The 27656-nt window shown below is 43.4% G+C and overlaps 1 protein-coding gene across 1 annotated transcript in view; it reads left to right on the top strand.

The window, feature by feature from the left end:
- The first annotated feature begins 16594 nt into the window (after positions 1–16594).
- Positions 16595–27656, top strand: part of WDR1 (WD repeat domain 1) — an 82400-nt gene continuing 71338 nt past the window's right edge. Inside the window, 5 exon segments of the mRNA XM_030191187.1 lie at positions 16595–16806; positions 17353–17381; positions 17383–17416; positions 17419–17472; positions 23501–23593. Coding sequence (XP_030047047.1) covers positions 16791–16806; positions 17353–17381; positions 17383–17416; positions 17419–17472; positions 23501–23593 — 226 coding nt within the window. The 5' untranslated portion in view covers positions 16595–16790.

Below are 27656 nucleotides of genomic sequence, written 5' to 3'. Positions count from 1 at the left end.
AAGTTAATTTTTTTATGTTACTGGGAGTGATAAATGTGTTTTGTTTTGGACAAACCAAGATGGCAGATGCTGTGGGAACCGGCTTCAACCTTTTGGCATCATGCCGTCTCCTTTCATTAAACCTCCTTGGATGCAGCCTGTGTGACTGTATCTCTCTTCCCTCCTGTCCTCCACCTCCCTCCCCAGACTGTGTGCTGCCTGCCTGCCTGATCTGTCATAGATCAGGCAGCACACAGTCTGGGGAGGGAGGTGGAGGACAGGAGGGAAGAGAGATGAAGTCACAGAGGCTGTGAGTGACTACATCTGTCTCCCCCCCCCCCCCCCCCCCCCTGTGTACTGCCTGCTTGCATGCCTGATCTGCAGTCACAGATCAGATATGCAGGCACCACACAGTCAGGGAAGGGTGGAGGACAGGAGGAAACAGAGATCCCCTCAAGGGAAGGGGGAAGAGGGCAGGAGCGGACAGAGATGTCACACAGGTTGAATGGGGGGGAGGGGGAAGCGCAGGAGAAAACAGAGATCCCTCAAGGGAAGGGGGAGGAGGGCACAGAGATGTAGTCACACAAGTTGAATGCATGAATGTGGCTTTTTTTTGGCTGTTTTGTTCTTTATGTTTATTTTATTAATAAATACAATAGTGTTAGCTGAAGTTTTCCCTGCATGCTTTATTTTTTTAATCACTGATCAAACATTTTATTTGAAATGCAAGCCCTAGCTTTAAGCAATCTTGAAGAGGGTCAATGGAAGGATTAAAGGGATCAGTAGGAAAAATCAGAAGCCTATCATCAGCACAGAAATGGAACAAGACACCAGTAGACTGGATCAAAGTTGCACAGGGACTAATGAACAGGTTAAAAGGAGAGGTGATAGCACACTTGTTAGCCTGTGTACAGCTTTACCAGATCTCCTGGGTTTGCTTAGTGTATGTTTCTAGTGTATGACTGGTTAGCTGGGCCTAGCTTTCTTGTTAGCTGGTGTTCAGTTTCCTAGTCTTCTTGTGTTTAGCCTGCTGGGTTTTCCCATGTGTGTTTTCTTTTGCTTCTGGAGCTTCAGCCCTTGTTCAGTCTGTTGCCAGTACTCCTTGATACTGAAGCTCCAGCCATAGTCTTGCTCCTTGACCTGACCATTGCTTTGAACCTGCCTTCTGCCGGAACCCGACATTCCCTGCCTGTCCGCCTTGCTTTCGCCTAGGTGCCTGGGGGGCACTTCTGTATCCTGATCCCTGCTGTTCCTGCATGCAAGTTCCAGTTCCGGTTTTTCCTGTAAGTCCTGCCGGCTGCCCGAACCTGAGGGCTCAACCCTCGGGGAAGGTGGCTAAGCGTAGGTGAAGCCTAGGTCCAGTGTGTACCTGTCCAGCGGGTTCGGTCCCGTGGGTTCCAGTCCAGTGGGTTCCGCTCCAGTGTGTTCCAGTCTAACGGGCTTCACTCCTGTATGTTCCAGTCCAGTGGGTCCACTCCAGTGTGTTCCAGTCCAGCGGGCTCCACTCCAGTGCGCACCAGTCCGGTGCGTTGCAGTTCCGGGTATTCCTGTGTAGAACTCCAGTTCGGGGTTCCGGTCCAGTCTTGTCTCGTCTCTACCTTGAAGGTGATCTTGCCTGCCACTGCCGCTCCACGGTATTGGCCCAAGGACTCATGAACCCAGTGCTCCCGAGGAAGAAGCCTGACAGTATGCCAAGGTCCTCGAGAACGCGACAGACATAAAACAAATGTAACAACCATCATAAATGAGTTACAAATACATAGTTATACAGTGTTACTACACACAAATAAACCTTGCTTTTCTCAGGATGTGGTAACAGCAGTTAGCGTATATGGGTTTAAAAAGATTGGATAAATTCCTGGAGGAAAAGTCCATAGTCTGCTATTGAGAGAGACATGGGAAGCAACTGCTTGCCCTGGGATTTGTAGTATGAAATGTTTCCGCGATTTGAGTTTCTGCCAGGTATTTGTGACCTGGCTTGACCACTGTTTGGAAAGCAGGATACTGAGCTAGATGGACCATTGGTTTGACCCAGTATGGCTACTTTTTATGTAACTTCAACATCTGCCGGGCTCTGATCTGTCGAGCTGCTCAGACTCAAGTGGCGAGGGCAACAAGTGTGTCTGCCTGCACCACAGCAAGAAAAAACCGAGCTGGTTGAGTGTGTAGCAGGCTCCAATGAACTCCAATCGCTGGACAGAGATGCAGAGGAGAGGATGAACATGCCCTCTTCTCATCGTGGAAAAAAGAAAAAGAGAACTGCTGGTCCAGCGGGCGGGCATTCGCACATGAATGGTGGAGTGCGTCTTGCACTCAAAAGACCTTTTTTTAAGCATGTTACAAGCTCTGGACTGGCAATGCGGGCCCATGGTACCCATATGTGAGAATTATAGGCCTGCTTGTCCTCGGAGAATGTTCTTTTTACTATATTGTGTAATACTACAAGCAATTGTTGCACATTTTGATTTTTTCAAAACATAGTTTTGAGATTTTTGGTGCATAATTCCGAAGGGCATAAAACATTGCTGGATCAATTGTGGGAAGTCTGTGTTAGCAAAAGGGTAGCAAGTAGAAATGTGTGTTCATTAGCACTCATTTGGGGCTTCTTTTACAAAGCGGTGCTAAAATTTAGAGTGCACTAAATGTGAAGAAGCCCATGAGAATTAAATGAGTTTCTTCGTGCGCTGCTGATCGGTAGTGCCACTTTGTAAAAGGAGCCCTTAGTTTGTTAGTGCACTTTAAAAACCATAATGTGCACATAATTGATTCAATGTACATTAGCCCACAAATTATTTTCATGCAGTAAAATGTTCAAATGTGCAATAAAATACATTAACATAAAACTGATATGAAGCAAAAAATGTAAAAAAAAAATTGGGACAAATTCCAAAACTGATTGTCCTATGCATATCACTAGTAGAAAGATTGATTAAACTTGGTGATACATTGAGCAATCGACTAGACATTTGGCACCAGCAGTGCAGAACTCCCCAAAACCTAAATTGATGCCAAGAGATTCATAGTGGCTTGGTTCTGTCCAGCAATGCCACAGGGTTATAAGTGGTTGGATCTCTCAGCAGCAGCTTCGCTGGCTGTGGTGGCTGAATGGAGTGTTGCTGGGTATGGGGCCGAGATGATGGGAGGTGTAGTGCACCGATTGGTGCTGGATGGGCTATGGAAAATTATTAAATAATATGTAATGGATAAACATAACCCTATCAGGCCATATAAAATCACAAACATTAAAATCTGCACAGTACTTTGTAAACGGGCCTGCTGCTCCAGTATGGGGGAGGAAGCTGCCTCCCCTGAATAGCCAGAACTTCACAAAACTGCCACCAGGAAATACTTCAAAAACATTCCTTCATTTTCCAGATTCATAAACAAAACTTCACTCCAGAGTAGAGACTTGCTTCTCAGGCAGGGCTGTTCTGCCTAGTACATCAACCAATTACACAAAGACTTTGCCCCCTTCCCGGAGGGAAATGCAATAGTCCTTTGGAAATCCCTGCTTTTTTGGTCCCAGTCAGTAGCAAACAAATAGTACTTGTCCCACAAGCAGGATTTCCCCTCAAGACAGTGTTAATCACCAAACAGCCTTTACTTTCAGGAGGTTCAATACTTTTGGGACTTCCTTCCACCCAAGGTATTTCAGCCTGCTTCAGTTCTTTAGGGACCTGTCTTGCCCAAGGATTTTCAGCCTGCACTGCTCCTCTCCTCCTGAACTGAACCCCTCTTCCCACCAGGCAGCCCTCCTTCATAAACAAGCCTTCCAACTTCAGAGGTTCTCATAATAATCAGGTTTCAAAACAGGTTAGTAATTCCCCCACCACTCAGGGTTTCCCAAAAGAAAACCAGGCTTCTCTACTTAAGCAGGGTTTAAACCAAATAAATTCCCAAAACATGTAGGTTTCCAAACCTTCAGGGGCTGCCGTCCTCAGCCCTCAAGCTCCCATTCCGTTCTGCTTTCTTCCCCTGCTCAGGCTGATTAATTCCCATCTTCCATCCAATCCTCCTCCTGCTTCTCAGCCCACCTCTCCCTATTACAGGTGGGGCAGCATGATATACAGATTGCTGGTCCCGGGAACTGGCGCCTTCATTCACCCTCCCTCTTGTGGTCAGAGACGGTATATGGCCCGCTTGCCTATCCCCTGGGATCTCACTGCTAGGACTGGAAATGCATTCTGGGATATGTAGTTCATGGTTCTGCTGCTTCACTCTAATACATTGGGGATGTAGCCTTGTCACAACTTACAAACAATGAGCCCCGTTTACAAAGACACACTAGCATTTTAGCGCACGCTATGTGTATTTATTATTTATTATTTATTTATTGCATTTGTATCCCACATTTTCCCACCTTTTGCGGGTTCAGTGTGGCTTACAATACATTATGAATGATAGAAATACGATTTGTTACAATTCGGTTATGGATTACATTGTGAAGAGTTATACGAGACAAAATCAAAGTATCGTTAAGGAATATATCAATGGAAAAGAACATTGAAACATTGGAAGGAAACAACGGGAAATTAAAGGGCAATATATAATAACAAAAAACCATATGGTATACATTTTTCTGTGAGTAAAGGTATGAGTGTGGTGAGATTTCGGGGGTTGAGAATTCATAAGTGGATGTATTGATGTATTACTGAACAGTGAGTGTGGACTTTATGTGTTTTGGTTCTTTCCGTAAATTTTATCAAAAAGATGTGTCTTCAATAATTTGCGGAAGTTGGCTTGTTTGTAGATCGTTTTCAGGTTCCGCGGCAGTGTGTTCCAGAACTGCGTGCTCATGTAAGAAAAGGTTGACGCATGCAGCGCCTTGTATTTCAGGCCCTTGCAGTTAGGGAAGTGGAGGTTGAGGAAAGTTCGGGATGATCGTTTAGCGTTTCTGAGTGGTAAGTTGATTAACTCAGACATGTAGGCTGGGGCTTCGCCGTGAATGATTTTGTGGACTAATGTGCATACTTTAAAAGTGATGCGTTCTTTGAGTGGGAGCCAGTGTAGCTTCTCTCGTAAGGGTTTGCACTTTCAAATTTTGGTTTTCCGAAGATGAGTCTGGCTGCTGTATTCTGGGCTGTTTGACGTTTCCTCAGGATTTGCTCTTTGCAGCCTGCGTACAGTGAGTTGCAGTAATCCAGATGGCTGAGTACGAGAGATTGTACTAGGCTGCGAAAGACGGATCTTGGGAGAAGGTCTTATTCTTTTCAGTTTCCACATGCAGTAGAACATCTTTTTGGTTGTGTTGTTTGCATGGGTTTCGAGTGTTAGGTGGCGGTCGATAGTAACTCCAAGGATTTTTAATGTCTCTGAGATTGGAAGGTTTAGTTTTGGTGTATTTATAGCGGTAAATTCATTTGTGTTGTATTGGGAGGTAAGTATCAGGTACTGAGTTTTTTTTCTGCATTTAGTTTCAAACGAATGCATCTGCCCAGGTGTTCATGATATGTAGACTTTGGTTGATTTCATTGAAGATTTCTTTGATGTCTTGTTGGAAAGGGATGTATATTGTTACATCATCGGCGTATATATATGGGTTGAGGTTATGGTTGATAAGAGTTTTGCCAAGGGGATCATCATTAGGTTGAAGATGGTTGGTGAGAGAGGTGATCCTTGTGGTACTCCACATTCAGGTGTCCATGCGGCAGACGTTGGCTGAATTTGATGTAACTTGGTATGAGCGCTGGGTTAGGAACCCCTTGAACCAGTTTAGGACATTCCTCCAATGCCAAAATATTCAATTATGTGTAATAGGATTCCGTGGTCAACCATGTCAAGGCGCTTGACATATCAAATTGTAGGAGGAGTATATTGTTGCCGGTAGTAATCATTGTTTAAATTAGTCATGAGGGTAATTAATACTGTTTCTGTGCTGTGATTCGATCGGAATCCTGATGGGCATCATGCAGTATTGAGTATTTGTTTAGATAGTTGTGAGTTGTTTAGTTACCATTCCTTCGGTTATTTTGGTTGTTAGTGGTATGGATGCTACTGGTCTATAATTGGTTATTTCCCTTGCGCTTTTCTTTGTGTCTTTGGGTATTGGGGTGAGTAAAAGTTTTCCTTTTTCTTTTGGGCAGAGTCCGTTTTGTAGCATGAAGTTTACATGGTTCGTTAGGTCTATTATGAATTGTTGAGGAGCTGATTTCATGAGGTTATTTGGGCATATGTCTAGTTGGATTTGGCATATCTTTTAAGTGTTTCAGAGATGAGGTCTTCTGAAAGTAGTTCGAATTCGGTCCAGGTTCTGTCTGCTTGGGTATATTCCGTCTTCTGGGTCTAGACAATCTAGGAGTGTGGCGTATTCAATAGGGCTGGCAGGTATTTTGAGCGTAGTTGTATAATTTTCTCCTTGAAGTAGTTCGCAAGGTTGTCAACGTCTGGAATATCTTTGCTGTTGTTTGTAACTGGTGTGGTGTCTAACAGTTGTTCACAAGGTAGAAAGAGTTTATGTGTGTCTTTGTAGTTTGGTCTATTATTGTCTTGTAGTGTAGTCTTTAGTCTGTTTTATGGTATATTTGTATTTCCTCCAAAGTAGTTTCCAGGCAGTTAGTGTTTGTTCATCTCTTTTTTTTGTTCATGCACGTTCTAGGTTCCTGACTTGTGTTTTAAGCTTTTTCAGCTCTTCGGTTGAACCATGGGTTTGATTTTTTCCTGTGTGATGTTCTGGTTTGGATTGGGTGCAATTTTGTCTAATGTTGTTGTACATAAATCATCCCATTCTTGAAGGAATTGGATGGTGTCAGCATTGGTTGACCATTCGTTCTGGTAGATCTGTTGCCAAAATGTTGTGGGGTCTATTTTTCCTCTCGTGTGTGTATGTGGTTCGCTCATGTTTATTGATTGAGTTTATGTGTGTTTTTGCCAGTAGAGAGAGACATTTGCTTTATGGTGGTCTGACCATAATGTAGGTGTCCATCTTGTGTTAGTAAGTGTGATAGCTGAGTCCGGGTCAAATTTGTGTGTTATGATGTCCAGTGTGTGTCCTTTTTTGTGTGTTGGTTGCATGTTGGTGCGTGTAGTTCCCAGAGTTTTAGGAATTCTTTGCATTCTCGTGTGCCTGTTGAGGTGTCATCTTCAAGGTGTAGGTTGATGTCTCCTATTATAAGGATGTTTGTGGCAGATACACATGTGTTCGAGATGAAGTCCATGAGTTGTGTTTGGGAGTCTTGCCATTTTCCTGGTGGTCTGTAAAATAGGATTGCATTAAGGTGTCCTATTAGGTTTGGGTGACTAATTCTTGTCGATGCAATTTCAAGTTATGGTGAGGTAGATTCACCCGTGGTTGTGATGGTGAATTCGGGTTTGTAAATTATAGCTATTCCACCCCCTCTTTTTCCACTACCTTGTCCATGATATTCCTATGGGCATCTACACGGTTATCGAACGCTAAACGCTAGCACGCCTTTGTAAACAGGCCCAATGTTTCCTTATGTTTTGCAAATAATGATAAATGTTACATGTAGTAGTATTCACAGATGTGAAATTGCTGCTGGATTCATGGAAATTTATTGGCACAAAGTGCAGTGGCGTAGCAAGGGCGGGGCGGTGGGGCGTCCACCCCGGGTGTCAGCGGGTGTGGGGTGCTCCGCTCCCGCTGCTCCCACCCTGTCCTGCCTAAAAAAAATTTTTTCCGAAGCCCCGGAGTGGCAGGCAGCGCCTCGCGTCTGCCCTGCTAGTAAAAATCTCCTCGACGTCGGGTCTTCCACATTGAGTCCCACCCTCCTCTGAGGTAATTTCCTATTACCGAGCGGGCGGTACTCAATGTGGGAAGGCCCGACGATGACGACGTCGAGGAGATTTTACTGGCAGGGCAGATGCGAGGCGCTGCCTGCCAATCTGGCGCTTCGAAAAATTTTTTTAAAGGCAGGACAGGGTGGGAGCAGGAGAACAGAGCTGGTAGGTGTGTCAGGTTGGGTCGGTGGGAGGGGGGAGGGAGCTCAGAGGGGTGCTCAAAGGGAGAAGGGGATTGGGGAGGGTGGGGGAGCCAGAGGGGAGAAGGGAATTGGGGAGGGTGGGACAGACCCTGGATGGAAGGGGGGGAGCGTGAGGGGAGGGCAGACCCTAGATGGATGGGAGAGGGAGGGCAGACGGATTGAAGCGTCAGAGAGAAAGGGCAGATGGTGGGTGGAAGGGGGAGAGAGAAAGAGGGCAGACTGGGGCAAATGGTGGATGAAGGGGCAGAGATAGAGGGCAATGTGGTTGGAAGGGAGGGAGAGAGAGAGGCAGATGTGGATGGATGGAAGGGAGGGCAGAGAGAGAGAGAGGGCAGATGTGGATGGAAGGGAGAGAGAGAGGGCAGATGTATGATGGAGAGGGGAGAGAGAGAGAAATGGCAGACTGGGGCAGATGGTGGATGGAAGTGGCAGAAATAGAGGGCAGATGGGGATGGAAGGGAGAGAGAGGGCAGACAGTGGATGGAAGGGGCAGAGAGAGAGGGCAGACAGTGGGTGGAAGGGACATTAGAGAGGGCAGACACGGATGGCAGAGAGAGAGAGTGAAGACAGATGCTGGATGGAAGGAAGAACAGTGAAAGAAGATGAGGAAGAAGCAGAAACCAGAGACAACTGTAAATATATATTTTTATTATTTGCTTTAGGATATAGTATTGTAGCTGTGTTAACAAATGTTTATAAATAGAACATGTAAATAAGGTAATCTTTTACTGGACTAATTTTAATACATTTTGACTTAACTTTCAGAGAACAAAACCCCCTTCCTCAGGTCAGGATAGGATACTGTAACAGCACTATACTGTTTTGACCTGAGGAAGGAGATTTTGGCCTCTGGAAGCTAAATGTATTAGTCCAATAAAATTGTATTATTTTATTTTCTGTATTTGTTTTATTTCTATTTGTTAATTTGTAAAGTGGTGATTGGTATTTGTTAGTTTTTTCAAATTTACATCTGCTGTCTTTATATTTTGCACAGTACTAGGGGACATTTTCTGTTTCTGTGGTGTTGCATTGTATGCAGAGTCTGGCACCGGGGGGTTCAGTTAAATTTTTGTCTAAATATAAAGTTTATGATTACTTATTCTATAGTGGATTAGGGTGTATCTGTGTTTGTGAAAAAGACATGGCTTTCAATTGGCATTGACTGTGCAGGATTGACGATCTGTACTATTCTGTCTGTTTTGTTTTACAATAGGTGAATTGATTGTTCTAGTGCTCACTGTAGTGTTTAAGATGCTTTCCTTTTCCTTGTGTGACTCGTAGAAATGACTGCTTATGGTATGGTAGAATTGCTCTATGGGTCCCGAGTGTTTTGTATTCTCAGTATGCCTAGTACTGGATTTGGGGGGGGGGGGGGGGTGTTAAAAAATGACCGGCCCCGGGTGTCAACTACCCTAGCTATGCCACTGACAAGATATACACGTGTTGCCAAAGCAATACAAAAGACTTAAAATGAAATGGAAAAAATGAAATGAATGGAAAAAATATATATATTCTATATATAAAGAATTGATAACAGAAAGACAAAAACTAGAGGTAGAGAGAAGATAATAAGAACAATCTCCTGGTTCTGCTGCTAGTCCACAATACCTCTGTCAGTTCCAGGCACTGGCAGCTTCATTGTTGGGTTAATAGCAGTGATGGTAGTCCCTCTTTAGAACTGGGCTGTGGAGTGGTTTCTTCCATTATCAATTTACTTTTAGTTTAATGATGTGAATGCACATTAAATTAATTATAGAAATATCATAAATTCTTCTTCCATAGCTTATAAGAAACAGTAGCAATGACTGAATACCTATTTTATAAAATGTTTCTTGCAGCACACATCCACTACTATAGTAAACACTACACAAGATTTGAGAAACTAACCTCAATTACACTAACCAAATGTTTGTTAAAAAAAAAGGTGTGTTAAGGGGAAAGCACTATATTTGTGTGTGTGTTTATGAAAATTTTGTTTGCAGTCACTAAATTATTCTAAAATATCATGGTGGCACTGTAATTATGCCCTCTTAAACTTGCACCATGAGTCATCACACAGTGGAATAAGCTCATCCTTCATCATGATTCATCCTGTAATATAATCACACTTTCCATACCCATGGCAACTAATATGAAGGTTTTGCATAAATTAGTTTATTCAACGTATTATCCACTGAGACATTATTTTAAAAATTAGATTCACTTCTGATAAAATCTCAAGGCAAAATACAATCATAAATTAATCATAGTGCAGAGCAAACAATCTAAATCCAATAGGCAAAATGCAAATAAAATGGGCCCATTTTCTAAAGAGTGCTAAGCCTTTAATGAGGGTTGTGTAAAAAGAACACACTAAGGGGTCCACTAAAAAGTAGCTGGCGCTGGTGTCCGTGCGTGGGTTTTCCACATGCTGCACCATTTTTGGCATGTTGGTAAAATGACCACTGTGTTATAGTTTATTGTAATGGTAATGCAGTAATTTCCACATTAGTGCATGGCCATTACCACCACCTATTTAAGAGGCAGTAAGGGCTTCCGCAGTAATCTGTTAGTGCGTAGTAATGTGCCCACGCTACTTGATTAGCACAGGCATGCCTACTCTCTAGCCATAAAGGGGATGGAACTCTTCCATATGAGGAAAGGCTAAAGAGGTTAGGCTTTTCAGATTGGAAAAAAGAGCTGGTTGGTGGGGGATATGATTGAGGTCTCTAAAATCCTGAGTGGTGTAGAACAGGTAGCAGTGAATCGATTTCTTTCACTCTGTCAAAAAGAGTACAAAGACCAGGGGACACTCAATGAAATTACATGGAAATACTTTTAAAACAAATAGGGGGAAAAACTTTTTTCACTCAAAGAATAGTTAAGCTCTGGAACTCGCTGCCAGAGGATGTGGTAACAGTAATTAGTATATCTGGGTTTAAAAAAGGTTTGGACATGTTCCTGGAGGAAAATTCAATAGTCTGTTATTGAGATGGACATGGGGGAAGCCACTGCTTGCCCCGGGATTGGTAGCATGGAATGTTGCTACTCATTGGGTTTCTGCTAGTTTCTTGTGAACAGGAGTGGCCACTGTTGGAGTCCAGGATACTGGGCTAGATGGACCATTGGTCTTACCCAGTATGGCTATTCTTATGTTCTTAGGATGATGAATGCCTGCAATGCCCTCCCAGTGGAGATGGTGGAGACAAACATAGTAACATATAGTAACATAGTAGATGACAGCAGAAAAAGACCTGCACGGTCCATCCAGTCTGCCCAAGAAATGTACCACTTTTTTGTGTATACCTTACCTTGATTTGTACCTGTCTTTTTCAGGGCACAGACCATACAAGTCTGCCCAGCACTATGATGAAAGCAAAAATTAATGGGATATACACAAGGATCCCTAAACAGAACAGGATAGGGTGACTGACTATACACCCATTCTGCACCTGGACTAGCTTGTTTCACACACACTGTAACTTATATAAAGAACTGGTCTGTCTATTAACTGTACAAACAATTTGCTTTTAGTTTAACCACCCATTTTATTTATCCCGACTCTGTACCACACATCTTGACCCCATCTATATATCCGAGCTTGGCCCCTCAGCTATATGGTAAGCTGTATTGTAGTATCATAGAAATGTTATTTGAATGTTCTAATTGTGTGCTTATTAGATATTTATTTATTCGTTCTTGTACCCCATGATTATCCAAAAACAAATTTTGGTTACTATTTCATTAGTAATATGCTTATATCGTATTATATCTCTATTTGAATTTCACTGCTTTTACATATGTATATTTTTGATCCTGTTTCATGGTAGTCCTGTTATTAGGTTACAATTTACTGTAATTGTTTACATTTTACTATTATGCTAACAAAATTGTAAGTTTGATATTAAACTGTACCTACTGTATACCACCTTGGGTGAATCTCTTCATAAAGACAGTGAATAAATCCAAATAAAGCAAAATTTAACACATCAACAGCTATGCAATTAATTATGAGGGGGAGAACTGGTGCTCAGTTGGCAACTTTAGGAGTTGGGAAATAGTGCCAGTGCCGGGCAGACTTTTACAGTCTGAGCCCCGAAAATGGCAAAGACAGATCAGGATCAAGTATGTGTATTTATACCACATTCATATCACATGTTACGAGTGTGGGTGCTGCGTATCTAAGTGGGAAAAAAGAGAAGGCCTTTTAAAGTGGAAATTAGTACGTACAATGTTATTTTCCTTGATCTTTTACTAGGGTAAGGTGGTATAGCAAGTGACAAACATAGTAATAGTATTGGACTGTTGGTTCAATCATGAATTTATATGAAATGTTACTGTTGGGCAGACTGGATAGACCACGCAAGTCTGTCATGTACTATAACTATGTTAGATTAACTCTCTCTCACCATAGGCATAATAAAACAAATACAAAAATTCACCTCTCTTCATCTAAAACTCAGATCCCTACTATTGCTCCAGGAAAAAAAAAGAGAAAAAGGCTTTTAATCTCTACGAAACCAAACAGTTCTCTATTGATAACTCGTGTGGGAGTGGATTCTCATGAACTAGGCCCCTGGAATTGAAAAACTGAGGGGACCTTTTACTAAAGCTTAGTGCATATTAATGCTGCACATCCTATTTTTTACCAATGGCCATGTGATACTTAGTGTAAATTAACACCCATTAGAGTGCACTAAGCTTTAGTAAAAGGGCTCCTGAGTTTTTTTTGCCCTTGATATGTGTACATCTGAGAGAGAAAGTACCTAAAACAGGCCACTATGCTGATCTTAAAGGGGTGGTGGGGCCTAATGGAAATTGACATGCCTGGCTGAGTCAGCCATACCCCTATAACCAACTACAACTCTCCCCACACTCCAACCTTAATCTGACTGTCTTCTATATAACTGCTGATTATATCGTCTTGTTATCCTTAATATCTTTGTAACACCAAATGTATCCTTTGTACCCTGAAATGGCAACGCCATAACAGGTCTTTGTAAGCCACATTGAGCCTGCAAATAGGTGGGAAAATGTGGGATACAAGTGCAATAAATAATAATCTATATATATAAAAGGCACTTTGAAGCCTCAAGCCGGAAACTTGAGGCGCCCGAGATATCCGGTTTGGCCTGCAGGCACCAGTCACTGTAGCTCCGCCCTCGCGTCAAAACGCGATGATGTCGAGGGCAGGGCGGCCCTCGCGTCAAACGCGATGACGTTGAGGGCGGGGCGGCCCTCGCAACCACGTTACTGACGGACGAAGGGACGAAGAGGGAGAGGTGTGCAACTCGGAACGGAGGCACGGAGGGGGTGTCTGCAACTCGGGAGGGAGGACGGGGGGGGGGGGATTACCCTGCTAGCGCCCGTTTCATTTTTGCCAGAAACGGGCATTTCTTACTAGTAATAATAATAAATGGAGCCTATCACCATTGCCTGAACCAAGAGCACCAGGTTTTCAGAAGTCTTAACTATGGCAAATAATAGGCGAATTAGGCACAATAACTTGTTTTCACCACAGCCTCAATCTGTAAACACAAAGAAAGAAAATCAAACCTTATTCCCAAACTACTCATACTATCCACCAATCTTAGGCTCTCCTCCATTTACTGTAGGCAATATTCTCAAAGAGGCTCCCCTTTTGGACAACCACATTGCAGACTTCTGGAGGGTTCAACTATCCTGCACCACTGACTCAAAACTCGTTCAATGTAGCATCACAACTATTTCATATTCTGCTACATTTACCAATAACTGAATATCATCTGCATAAATATAGCTTTCTACCCAGTGGTGTGCTGGAGCCGGCTCGCTCCAGCTCTGCAAAGCCGGTTGTTAATTATTGACCAATTTAGCGAGCCGGTTGTTTAGCTGTCTCTGCAGGGAGTGGACGGGATCAAAGTTTTTTTTTCTACAGCGGGAGGCTGCATTGGGCTGGTTCCAGTGAGGGCGGGACCGCCCCGTCTGGAACCCGGGTGAAAACGCAACCATATTGGGGGGGGGGGGGGGGGTGCCCTTCTAACTTGTGCTCTGTCCATGCTGCACCTACCTACGTCTGCGGCTCCTCCCAGCGGTTCCTGTCGCTTCTCGATGTCACGAATGCCGCTTCCTCCCTCTGCAGCTCCTTTCGCTCTCTCTCCCCGCCTCTCGGGTCTCCAAGTCCCGCTCATGGCTCACGTCACGACGCCTTCCTCCCCCTGTGGCACCCTGCGCGCCCTTCTTGCTTGAGGTAACGGATCCTCCTGAGTCCTGCTGCAGGTGTTTGGCGCCTTCTGCTTTTTTCACTCCGTGTCCGTCGTCTGACTCTACTCTCCTCACACCACTGCCGGCCACGGGCCACCAGTCTACTCGTCCTCCCTCCTCGTCGGCAGAAGAATCTTGGACATCTTCTTTCTTCACTTCCATTCCAGCTAGGTAGGCCCCGCGGTGATCTATTTATTTCAATTGACTAAAAACATTTTCATTGTATTTTCTGCTGCTAGTGCTAGTTTGACACAGCAGCAAGCTGCAGCTAGGGGGCCAGGGCCCGGGGGAGGGGAAATCGGGGATCATAAAATGTGAAAAGGAAGGGGGGGCCGGGGGGCAAGGACAATGGCAATGGGCATGGCATGTGGCCAAATTTCAGTGAGGATATCCTGTTTCCTGCTGGGTTCGTCTTACTGTTAACTGTTGTTGTTGTAAATAATCTATAAACTTGATGGAATATATATTGAAATTTAAATGGAAGTAGAATTAAACTCTCCTTTCATTGGGGCACACATGGAATCAGATCATCTGTTTTGTAGAAAGTTACCTTTTAGATACACATGGATTAATCTGTTTCTGAACATGTATTAGTCAAAATAAATATTTTGTTCATGCAGATTTCTTTTGTTTATACATAAATGGGCTATATAAGCCCCTAATGCAGCCCATATTGGTTTTCTTATATTTTGTTCTTGTGATAACTTAGTACAAAACTGAAAACTCTTATATCTGTCTGGTCGGTAATAAAAGGAGCTCATTGTGAACACTATCTACCCTAAAAGGTTGTTTTGTGGCTTAGTATGGTCGTATTTTCAATATGGTAATACTACGGCCCAGCTAAGGACCAAACTTGCTTTTCTGTGCCACCATCACTATCCAGCAGGTAGGCAGTGTCTTAAAAGATGGAGGATAAAGGATTTTTTAAAAAAACATTTATCGCACATTCCAAGCAAAGTACACTGAGACAGAATAATAGAATTCAGTTATATAATGGGAACAAATAGATGGATATGTCTGAAACATTTGAGATTAGCATATATATGATATATTTACCCAACTGAGCATTTAAAAATTTGGCCTTTAATGATACCATATGTTCAGAAATCCATAGCCATTTAGTATAGGTAGTTATTCAAAGATTATCACATTCATACACCAGAACAGGCATCCATCCATCACATCACAAAAGAAAACAACTTCTACACAGTACGTCCAAAATTTAATTTTTATATCCTTATTTCTTTCTTCCAAAATTCCAGACAGCACATGTACAGATCAGTAGGAGGACCCAAACAAGTAAAGTCAGAAACAACACAGTTTATTGTTCAACCACCCTTAGGATTTACCGTGGGTTTAAAAAGCAAAACCATGTGTATATCTGTTGTACCAATAATGTATAATAAAATTACACGTTGTTACTCTCCCTGGGAATAGCCAGCTCTGCAATTTGTGTGTGTGTGGGGGGGGGGGGGGGGCAGAGGGGGATGGGGGGGAGAGCCTGTTGTTAAAAATTTACCAGCACACCACTGTTTCTACCCCAAAATGATCAGCAATGTAAACCAATGAGACACACACAAAAAAAATCAAGAACAGTGGTGAGCCTCCAAGCATTCCCTAGCACTACCCCTGAAACTTTGAATGAGTTACTCCTCCAAACCACACTGCTTAAGTTGCAGCCTCCCTTCTGGTACTGTAGCCTAATGGTTAGAACAGCAACATCAGACGCTACCAACTGGGGTTCAAGTCCTGCTGTAGCAGCTGGTTGAACTTTGCTGGCTAGAATAAGATTGTGAGCTCATTAAGGACAGAAAGGGCTGGGGGGGAAGCAACTGCTTGCCCTGGGATTGGTAGTATGGAATGTTGTTGCTTCTGCCAGGTACTTGTGACCAGATTTGGAAAACAGAATACCAGGCTAGATAGACCATTGGTCTGACCCAGTATGGCTACTCTTATGACTTCCCTGTCAGTTAAAAGGAAAGCTACGTTAAAATCCCCACCCAAATTCGTCAACGTAACAGTCTACGTTAGTAACTAACTGTTAGTATCAAAAACCTAAACTGGATCTACTACCCGCACTCTGACAGCCACATGTTGACCCTACGAATAGACAGGATTAGACGAAAGGGATAAATTAAAAAAAAAATATATATATATATTACTATAATCCTACAGGTGAAATAAAGAGATACACAAACATATTTCCCTCCACCAAATATCTACAGCTCCAGAATAGAACGCAGAGAAATACGAAAGCAACTCGCGCACTACTCATTTCTTCCAAGAACGTTACACTGACGAATCCGCCTCCTTGTCCTTGTTCAGCTGAGCTCACGCTAAGAAGGATAAGGACTTAAGGAGGTAGCAAGCAAGCAAATCCCTGCTCAGTAGCGTCACTTCCGACTGCACGTAGGGCTAGGGAGGGGCGGGGGCTGGAGGCTGAGAGAGAGCTGGAGCAGAGTTGACTATATATGGTTACAGCCGAGGCAGCGCCCCGGGATTGCCGCTCGCTTCCGGGTTTGCAGTGACTAGCGCCGGGTGGTGGCTGCAAGGAACGGGCGGTGTGTGGGCCGTTAGCGGGAACAGCAGAAGCAGTGGTGAGAGGAGCAGTAGCAGTAAAACGCAGGTCTACGAGCGCCTGATAGAGAGATGTCTTACGAGATCAGTGAGTAGCCTCTCTGTTGTGGGACAGTGCAAAGAGGGACTGTAGATCCTTGCACGGCATCACCACTTCCTCCCTACCTGAGCCGTGGAATGCGGGGGCTGGAAGCAGTTTTGGTGCGGATCTGCTGGGATTTAACGAAGTGATCTGCATGCACGGGAGTATAACGTGTTTGGGATCATATTGCAGGGGATCGCTTCCACTTTACCACTTTCTCTAATTTTCCCACCTGTAAATCTAATATGTATCGCTGTTGTGGTTCAGATAGCCATACGTGTATAACCGAGCTAGGTTTGTTACAATTAACTTTATTTCATAAAATGCCTTTGCTAGAGTGTCTTCAGCCTTCCGTTTTAGAGCTGACACCTGTGTTACTAAAGCATGTACAGACTCGTGTCAAGTACTTTTACTTTTTTTTTTTTTTTTGTGTAAATGGTGTATTGTAATGGTGATTTTGCGACTGCGAAAATCATTTCAAGGGAGTGTTTGTTTCTCTTCAAAGCAGCTGTATGTTGGGTGAAAACTTAACTGCAGATTTATGCCCTACAGAAAATGTGTTTGCTAGCCTCCCACAGACCTGAAAGGGGAGTATCCAAAGTTATTGGAGGTGATCCTAAGGTAATAACTTTCTCTACACCAACGGTAAATGCGTGATCATCAGAAACATTGAGGGTAACACATTTATACTGTTGCATTTGTTTTCTTTATTCATAGTCAGTTACTGCTTCAGGATATAATGTTCTTAACAGTAGTTCTAGCCATCAGTACTACCTGAAAGATGCTGTCTGGTTTGAGGGCAAGGCCCAAGATCCTTTCCAGCCCAACACAAAAACTTCTTGAATACCTTCTATATCTCTCTGAATCTGGGTCAAAATCAACACTATTAGGGTTCACCTCAGAGTAAGTGGCATTTCTCCAAGGGCTCTTCAACCTGGAGAAAAGGCAGCTGAGGGGAGATATGATAGAGGTCTATTAAATAAGGAGTGGATTGGTAACGGGTAGATGTGAATCGTCTGTTTATGCTTCCAAAAATAGTAGGACTAGGGGGCATGCGATGAAGCTACCAGAAATGTGGTAAAGGTGTTAGCTTAGGCGGAGTTTAAAAAGGTTTGGACGGCTTCCTAAAGAAAAAGTCCATAGACCATTATTAAATGGACTGGGGGAAAATCCACTATTTATGGGATAAGCAGTATAGAATGTTTTGTACTTTTTGGGATCTTGCCAGGTATTTGTGACCTGGATTGGCCACTGTTAGAAACAGGATGCTGGGCTTGATGGACCTTTGGTCTTTCCCAGTATGGCAACTTACGTACTTATGTAGCTAGGATGATTGTTACTGATGTTGTGTGTGTGTTTTTGTTTGTTTTAGTCTTATTATAGGCCCCCCCTTTTTTTTCTTACTCTAGGTTTTCGAGCTACGTTTTATTTTAACCTCACGTGTTATTCATTCTTGAATATGATGATCAATGAGGCCTGTGTAATCAGCCTAATGTTGCTTATCATATATCCTGCCCAACAGAGTATACTGGAATGAAAATTAAATGCCAAGTGAATTATGGTTATCTTAAAGCTGGGAGGCTGTAATGAATGACACTTATTTTGGGGGGTAATTAACTATCTTTATGAAGAGATTCACCCAAGGCAGTGTACAGTGGCTACAGGATAACATGAAACTTACTTAGTTAACTGCATAGCAATAGTAAAATGACCAAGTATAAACAAATACAATAAATGAGGTAAACTTGAAAACAGCAAATTGAAGCCTAATAGAAGTTATCCTGTGAAACAGGATCAAAAATAACACATTTATTTATTTATTACATTTGTATCCCAATTTTCCCGCATAGCAGTAGGCTCAATGTGCTTGCAGGTTCCGGAGAGGAGAGTACCAACTCCGGGAATATATACAGAGTGGAAAATAGAGTAACAGTAAGTGCAAGGAAAAGAGGTTCCGGAAAAGAGAATACAACTCTGGGACGAATATATAGTAGCATATAGAGAGAAGTAATCCCAATGAGGCTGATAATCTCCGGGGATGGGACTACAGCTTCTAGTGAGCAATACCAGAGTAGGATAAGGGTAGAAGTACATTTAACTATAACTGGAGTGGTAAAATTCCTACAGTTTGAACTAATAGGATTATGTGGAAGGGGTATTGTCATTTCTTAATTTGATAGATGTGATGCATTGTTTCATGACTTAGTTCGGGTCTGCTGGGTAGGCTTTCCGGAAGAGGTGAGTCTTGTGCTCTTTTCGGAATTTAGATGGGTGTTCACAGTTCTAAATGTTTCTAGTAATGCATTCCAGAGCTGGGTGCAAATGTATGAAAAGCTGGATGCATATGTTGATTTGTATTTTAGTCCTTTACAGTTTGGGTAATGCAGGTTTAGAAACCACTCATGATGATTCGATGATGTTTCTAGTTGGTAAGTCCGGTCATGTAGGTTGGGGCCAGACCATGGAATTATTTTGAAGGCTATTCGTTCCTTGATTGGTAGCCAGTGCACTATTTCGCGTAGGGGTTTAGCACTTTCAAATCTTGTCTTTCCAAAAATGAGTCTAGCTGTCGTGTTCTGTGTGGTCTGGAGTTTCCGAAAGACCTGTTCTTTGCATCCTGCATATACGGTGTTACAGTAGTCAACATGTGATAGTGCCATTGTTTGAATTATGTTACGGAAAGTTTTCCTTGGGAAGAATTGTTTGATCAGTTTGAGTTTCCACATTGCAGGGAACATTTCTTCGTGGTGGCAGGGGCTTGGCTCTTCAGGGTTAGGTTGGTGTCAATAGTAATTCCAAGGATCTTCAGTTTGTCCGATATTGGGAGAGTATGTTCCGGGGTTTCTAATGATGAAGGGAGGTTTGTTTTGTGGTGAGAAGAGAGGATAAGGCACTGAGTTTTTTCCTTGTTCAGTTTGAATGCCAGTCCATTAAGCTTAAAATAGTCTATTGCAACAGTGATTTCTGTTGCATTAGAGTTGAACAGTATGTAAATGGTAACGTCATCCGCATACAGGAAAGGATTATGATTATGCTTGTATAAGGCATGAGCAAGGGGGATCATCATCAAATTAAATAATATGGGTGAGAGAGGTGAACCCTGGGGTACTCCGCAATCGGTACTCCATGATGGTGATATGTTTGCTTTTACGTGATAAGATCTCGTGGTTAGGAAACCCTTGATCCATTTAAGTATATTCCTATCTTGTCGAATATTCTTAATAGTATATAGTGGTCAACCATATTGAATGCACTTGACAAGTCGAATTGCAAGAGGGGTATGTTTTTACCTAAGGCTGTAGAGATCTTATTGGTTGCTAGTGCTAATGTTTATTGTGTGATCTGGGCGAAACTTGTCCAAGTTCGATCGGCTGGGTATTCTTCTGAGCGTGGGTCTAGCTCATTAAAGAAGGTATCAAGGTTGATGTAGTCCTATGACATATTTTTGCGTACATCGGCAATTTTGCCTTTGAAGTAGTTAGCAAGATCGTCTGCTGTTGGGATTCCTGATTTTGTTGAGGACACTGGTTTTGTGTCTAGTAATTTATCCAGTAGCTTGTACAACTTTTTCATGTCTTTGTAGTCCGAACCTAGTTCATTATAGTAGTTCCATTTGGATTTGTTGATTTCATATTTGTATTTTCTATGTGATTCTTTCCAAGCATTTAGATTTTGATTGTTTTTGTTTTTTTTTCTCCAGGCTTGTTCGAGTTGTCTGGTTCTAGATTTTAATTGTTTCACATTTTCGTTGAACCATGGGGTCCTGTTTGGTTTGTGAATGGTTTTTGTTTGTAAAGGAGCTAATTCATTTAGAACGGTGATACATCTCGATTCCCAATCTGAAAGATAGTTGATGGAATCCGATGGAATAGACCAATTGTTATCATAAATTGATGCCAAAACGCAGTTGTGTCCACTTTACCTCTGGTTTGATAAGAATTTTTTTCATCAGCTTTAAGATGCCCATTCTTCAGCCAATGTAGGGCCAGATTTAATTTGAAGTGATCTGGCCATGGAATTGCCATTCATTTGTGGTTGATGACTTTAATGATTTGGTCTGATGCAAATTTATGGGTTAGCAGGTCAAGTGTGTGGCCTTTTTTGTGGGTGGCATTTGGATGTGGCCATTCGAAATCCCATAGTTGGAAGAGTTCCTTACAATCTTGGACACCAGTTGAGTTTGGGTCTTCTAAATGAAGGTTTATGTCCCCATTGACTAGTATGTTTGAGTTAGATGTACAAGTGGCCGATCTAAAATCTATTAGGGTTATATATGCTTGGCTCCAAGTGCCTGGCGGTCTGTAGAATAGGACGCAGTTTAGATTGCCGGCTACACTTTTATGTTGCAATCTGATTGAGGCAATTTCTAGTTGAGGTGTGATTGATTCAGCAGTGGTTTCTAAAGTGAGATGGGATCTGTAGATTATGGCAATGCCTCCACCTCTTTAACCTATTCTGGTCCAGTGTGTAATGTTTTATCCCGGAGCGCAGAGGTCCAGTATTATGGGATCTTTTTGGTCATGGATCCAGGTTTCGCTGATGAAGAGTAAATCTAAGGTTTCCGATGTGATCCAATCTTTTATAATTTCTGTTTTGTTTACTGTTGATCTGGCATTGATGTAACCTATTTGAATTGTAAGGTATGGATCTTCCCTAATGGTGAAAGTGGGAACCTTTATTAGTTGTCGTTTGTATGTTGATTTGGATTTATTAGAGCTTTTTTGTGTTGGTTGTGCAGTTTGTGGGATAATGTTTTGCTATTGTAAGTTCTGTTGCCGGTTTGGTGGAGGTTGGTGTGTCTGGTAATCCTGAATTGGCTGTGTAGTGTTGGTATAGTGTTATGATCATCGAGAGGTGTGGCTAACAGTATTTGGACCAATGTGAAGGAGTAGATTCCTAGGAGTAATTTCAATACGTTCATTCTGGCTCCTTTGTGTAATAGCGAGTGCTTTTGGTTTTGCGCTTTCTCAGGGGATCCTTTGTGATCTGTTGCATGTTAAATGACTTCTAATAATGAACTCATGGGGGAGAGTGGAGTGTTGTTAGGGGTAATGTTTTTTATGAAGTGAGGTTTATCTGGACTAAGTTCGTGAAGTAAAGGAGGAGTGTGTGTGTAAAAGTGTGAGAATGATGAAGGAAGAGGGCATATGAATTCGTAGGTGTTTATGATATGATACCCAGTTATGCTCTGCTTTTTTTTTCTCAAGGATGTGTCAGTCGACTCGTAATTGTGCTGTTTAGTGTGTGAATGTATGAAGGGGAGTGTATGTTGGAGTGTTGATGTGGTTCGAGGACATTCAGTTGTGGACTTTGCTTGTGGGTCCAAGGTCATAGGTTCCAATTGCAACTTAGACTATCCTGCAAGTGTCAGACCTTCTATTTTCAGGTCTTCCCTTCTGTTTCCTCTATGACCTTGGTAGCGACCTGTCCCGTAAGGAGTAAGGATCCTATCCTCTGATTTGGCACTTTTTCCACCCTTTTTAGTATAGCGGTTTGTTTGTCTGGCCTGCTTTCCGATTCGGTTGGGGAGATGTGCTACATTTGATTAGCGGCAAGGTTCTTGTATCTTTTTCTGCACCAATTCTAAGGCCTGTCCCACTATGATTTCACTTTGCTACCTTTGCTATATGAAATGCAGACTCAACTTTATTGGAACACTGTAATACTACAGGAGTCTTCAAATATATTCAAGATATTTTCACATCTGTTGGCTTCATATATACATTGCTTTCTTAACTGGGAGCAGTCAGTTGTCCATAAAGCAGATATATGCCCCAGCACTGTCAGATATATAGTATCTGCTTTACAGAGGCCGCTTTCTCCCTGCTCCGAGCGCTGGAAACTGCTCTCCCAATGCATAAAGGAGCAGAGGACCTGAAGCAGGTGAAGAGCCCAGAAGGCAGCACACACCCAAACAACAACACAGTCAGTGATGTCACCCACCAGTAATGGTAATTTAACAGCACTGAAATTCAAATAACATGGTTGTCAGTATTATGCGGATATTTTATTATATCTAATAAGCACACATTAGAATCTTTAAATAACAACATAGTTATGATAATAATGCTTTTCTACAGTACAGCTTACCATATAGCTGAGGGACCAAGTACACTTATATAGAGGGGGACAAGAGGTGTGTAGTAAGACATCCCGACAGAAAGTCAAAAATATTGAACTTTCGGAAATTCCTTGCCTTTTTTTTGGTCTCTTTTGAAACATCAAATAAGATACCTGTATAATGTAATCTAGTATTCTCAGGAATTCTGAGATTGCTGTCATGTCACACTGCTGCATATCATCACTATAACTGACAAGATGCATTTAAGTGTCTTTTTCTCTGGGTACCTCGTGATTACTACTTCAATAGTTGTCACAGAAGGCAAGATGACTGCATCAGTAAGAGCTAAATGTGGCTCATACAATCTGTTGACAGTCTGCATCAAGCCTGTGCTGAGCCTCCTGTGTAGACGGTACATGCGGATAGATGGGGTGGGGTGTTTTCATTTTCAGTATAGTAAAACTGAGGTTCTGCTCTTATTTCTGGCATTGGATTGTGAAGGTTCAAAAGACCAGGTGGTACATTTTGTATAAAAGATACAAGGCAGTGGTCCAGAACAGTTGCTGTACTGGTGCTGCAGGCTTGATAAAATTTTGAAACTAAAACGTCACACTTTGTGCTTTGGTTTTTGTAATTTGTAGAATCCGGCAATAGCTGATGTCTACACCGAACATGCTCAACAAGTGGCTGTTGCTAAGTATGCTCCCAGTGGATTTTACATAGCATCTGGAGGTATTGTATCAACTTTGCTTCAGCGTCTTTTATGCTTTCCCTGTGCATATGTTGGTCCCTGTGGTAATTCTATGTCTTAACTACCAGAATGGTCAAGCAGCCACTGCTATGCCCTACTAAATAGAAAAACAATAAAATGCAACCCTGGATTACGGTTACAAATGCCATGCCAGGGCTTTCCAAATCTTTCCAGAGGGTGGCTACAAAATTAGTAAGCGGTCTTGAACACAAAAAATATAGGGACAGGCTTAGGAACCTCAACATGTATACGCTGGAAGAGAGGAGATATGATAGAGACGTTTAAATATCTCAAGGGCATTAATGTACAGGGAGTGAGCCTTTTTCAACTGAAGGAAAACTCTGGAACGAGGGGACATACGGTGAAGTTAAGAAGGAACAGGCTTAGGAGTAATCTAAGAAAGTATTATTTCACAGAAAGGGTGGCGGAAGTGTGGAATGGCCTCCCGGTGGAGGTTGTGAAGTCTAGGACTGTGTCAGAATTTAAGAAGGTATGGGATAAGCATGTGGGATCGCTTAGGAAAAGGAAGAGTTAGGGGTTTCAGAGGATGGGCAGACTGGATGGGTCATTTGGCCTTTATCTGCCATCATGTTTCTATGTTTCCTGAGGATCCTCTGCTAACCAGACGTTTGAGCATACCCATAATAAGTTTTGCATGGTTTGGAGATCTCATATATGCAGATTGTTCTCATATATTCATTATGGACATGCTGAAAATCCTGCTAGTGGGGTCTCCAGGACAGGTGTAGGAAACCTGTTCTATTTAATTATCCTGATATTGGTAGAGAGAAATTGTGGCAAAATTATGAAGAGGAATATGTAGAGAACTAGAGCTGAAATATAATTTATATTTGTTTAAGGAATGTTAGGAGGTTTACAATAACTTTTGCTACTACATATATAGCTCATCTTCCTGCTCCAGCTGTGTACTGATAAGCAGCGTGTACACATTATTTCTCTGAGGACAAACAGGCATATTATTCTCGCATATGGGTGACAATCATCCACAGAACCCGGTGCAGACACTGCCAAGTGCACTGTCGCTTTCAGTCTTTGAGGCAGTGCTCCACTGCACACACAGGTTCCTTTCTGACAAGATGCTTGAGCGCGGGACCAGCAGTCTATCGTTTTTCGCAAAGCAGAAAGATTTTTAAATCCTCAGCATGTCGGATTTCTGTCTTTCTGGTGCCTTCCCTTTTTTGAGAGATTTTTTCTTCATATTCATTTTTTTCCCCTTTTCAATATTAATTTTGTTAAATTTTTAGGGTTTTTTTTCCCCCTTCAATTTTTGGCCTTTGGGGCCCCTGAGCACACTTTTTTGCCCAGAAAACACTGACCGTTCTTGGGTATGTGGCTACTTGAGATCTCTGATCCATAGAGCCTTTTGACCTTGCGTCAGCCATTTTTTCCTCCATGTCAGACAAGGGTGCTGAGCGGCTTTAAGAAGTGGAAGTGTACTTGATGCAATAGGACTATTTTAGGTGCAGACCCCCCATAACTGGTGTGTTTGGTACTTGGGTCCAGAGCACTGGGATGTACAGTGTAGCCTCTGCCTGGGCATGCAAGTGAGGATGCGTAAAACCTGCAGAAGTCCAGTATAAAAAACTTTTATGTTTCTATGTCGATATCCGCATCTGCATTGAGCACTGCAGGGGATTTGGCACTCGACACGGAACCTGTATTTGCGTCCACATTGGGTGCACCGACGCAACATCAAGAGGGTCTGATGTTGGACTCGGTACCGTGACATTGTAGGGACTTCATTGGTGCTGTATGCACTGCAGCATAAAAAATCTAAGAGGCATTGCCATCAGTCTCCCTTTAGGCTCTCTGCCAATAACTCTCCTGCACTGACGTCCTCTATACGACATGGATGCTTCCCATGCAGTGACTGCTCTCCTTCTCTCCAACTTATTTCTCAGAGAGCCCTAGAGTTCTTCGAGGTCTCCTTCTACTCCTGCACAGGCTATATTACTCGGGCTGTATCCACACCGCTTTCCCAGCCAGTACTGGCACCTACTCTATATGCAGAGATCCAGGCTATGCTCAAGGAGGAGCTTTCAGAGCTATTGCATTCAGTCTTTAGACTTAGAGTGCTTGCGCCAGCCTCAGCCCAGCCCGTCTACATCGGAGAAACAGTCACGGGAGAGGTCCTGCATGCCAGCTCTGCGTCAACTGTCTGGGGCAGCACGAACCCGACCAACACATGTGCCAGCATGGTAGAAGAACTTTCTCCATCTTCAGAGACTCATCTGCCTTGAAACAGCCGATGCTCTAGTTGACGCTCTGTGGAATCTTCTTTAAAACGCACAGTGCAAGATCTCGTGCTTCTGCTCTTCCAGGAAGAGAAGCTAGAACGGTGATGGCGAACCTATGGCACGCGTGCCAGAGAGGGCACGCAGAGCCCTGTCCCTTGGCACGCGCGCCGGTCGCTGGTCCGTTCCGTCCACTCTCACTCCCTCCCTCCGAGTACAGGCCTCCCTCCCTCCCACCAAGCACCATGCCGCTTGCCCTCGCTCCCTTCCTCTTCCAAACAAGCATCAGCTGGGCGGGACCACAGCTTGAGAGACAGAAGGGAAGCGTGCCGAGTGAAGACTACGCTTTTCGTTGCCGCTGCCACAACCCGGTATGCGTTTTCAATTTCAGAGGAGGAGGGGGGCCCTGGTGCTGGGAGGGAGGACGGGCGTTCTGATGCTTGTTTGGAAGAGGGAGGGAGCGAGGGCAAGCGGCTTGGTGGGAGGGAGGCCGGCCTGGTGCTGGGTGGGAGGGAGGGAGGCCTGATGCTGGGTGCTGCTGCGTGGGAGGGAGGCCTGACGCTGGGTGCTGCTGGGTGGATGGGAGGCCTAATGCTTAGTGCTGGGAGGGAGGGAGGCCTGGTGTTGGGTGCCGCTGGGTGGGAGGGAGGGAGGCTTGATGCTGGGTGCTGCTGGGTGGGTGGGTAGTTGGGAGGGAGGGAGGCCTGATGCTGGGTGCTGAGTCGGTGGGTGGGAGGGAGGGAGGCCGGCCTGATGCTGGGTGGGAGAGAGACCTAGTGCTGGGTGGGAGGGAGGGAGGCCTGATGCTGGGTTCTGGGTGGGAGGGCTGGCAGCCTGATTCTGGGTGCTGGGAGGGCTGATGCTGGGTGGGAGGGCTGGCGGTCTGATGCTGGGTGCTGGGAAGAAGGGCGGGAGGGCAGGGGGGAGAGGAGGGTGGCTGGACATGGGTGGCTGGAGAGGAAGGTGGCTGGAGGGGAGAGGAGGGTGGCTGGACATTTGTGGCTGGAGGGGAGAAGAGGGTTGCTGGACATGGATGGAGGGCAAGAAATGAAGAAGAAAGGAGGAAAATAAAGAAACAAAAAATGGAGGCAAGAAATGAAGAAGAAAGGAGGAAAGTAAAGAAATAAATGGAAAGGAAGCCCTGGAAACGGAGTTAAGAGAACAGATAGAGAGCAGCAGAATCAGCGACTAGGACCAATATGGATAGAAAAACAAAATCACCAGACAACAAAGGTAGAAAAAATCATTTTATTTTCATTTTAGTGTTTGGAATATGTCCAATTTGAGAATTTATATCTGCTGTCATATTTTGCACTGGGTATACTGGAGCTGTAACAACTTACAGAAATGATTTATAATGAAAGAAAATCATGTTATTTTTTTCTCCTACACTAGTATAATATTTTCAATGATGTCTGTTTATATGCGCCATGGCTGGTTTAAGGGGGTGTGGCTATCATAGGGGTGGAGTCATATGTGGTGACCCCGCCCATAATGAGTACCGGCACTTCGCGATAAATAATTAGATTTTGGGTTGCTGTTTGGGCACTCGGTCTCTGAAAGGTTCGCCATCACTGAGCTAGAACATTGGACTCTTTTGGCAGAAAAACTTTTCAAGCTTCAACGCTAATCAATCGCATATTGGATTATCAACTTTTATTCCACAATTTACTTAAAATGTCTAATACAGAGTACTCCATCCTTCGCAGAATTCCATAAGCTTCACAGGAAACTTCACGACTGTCATAAATATCTAGCAAAGAGCAAAACAAAAAAGTACCAGGAACCT

Source organism: Microcaecilia unicolor, chromosome 2 (assembly GCF_901765095.1).
Source record: "Microcaecilia unicolor chromosome 2, aMicUni1.1, whole genome shotgun sequence".
NCBI lineage: Eukaryota > Metazoa > Chordata > Amphibia > Gymnophiona > Siphonopidae > Microcaecilia > Microcaecilia unicolor.
This window is presented reverse-complemented; position numbering and strand designations above follow the sequence as displayed.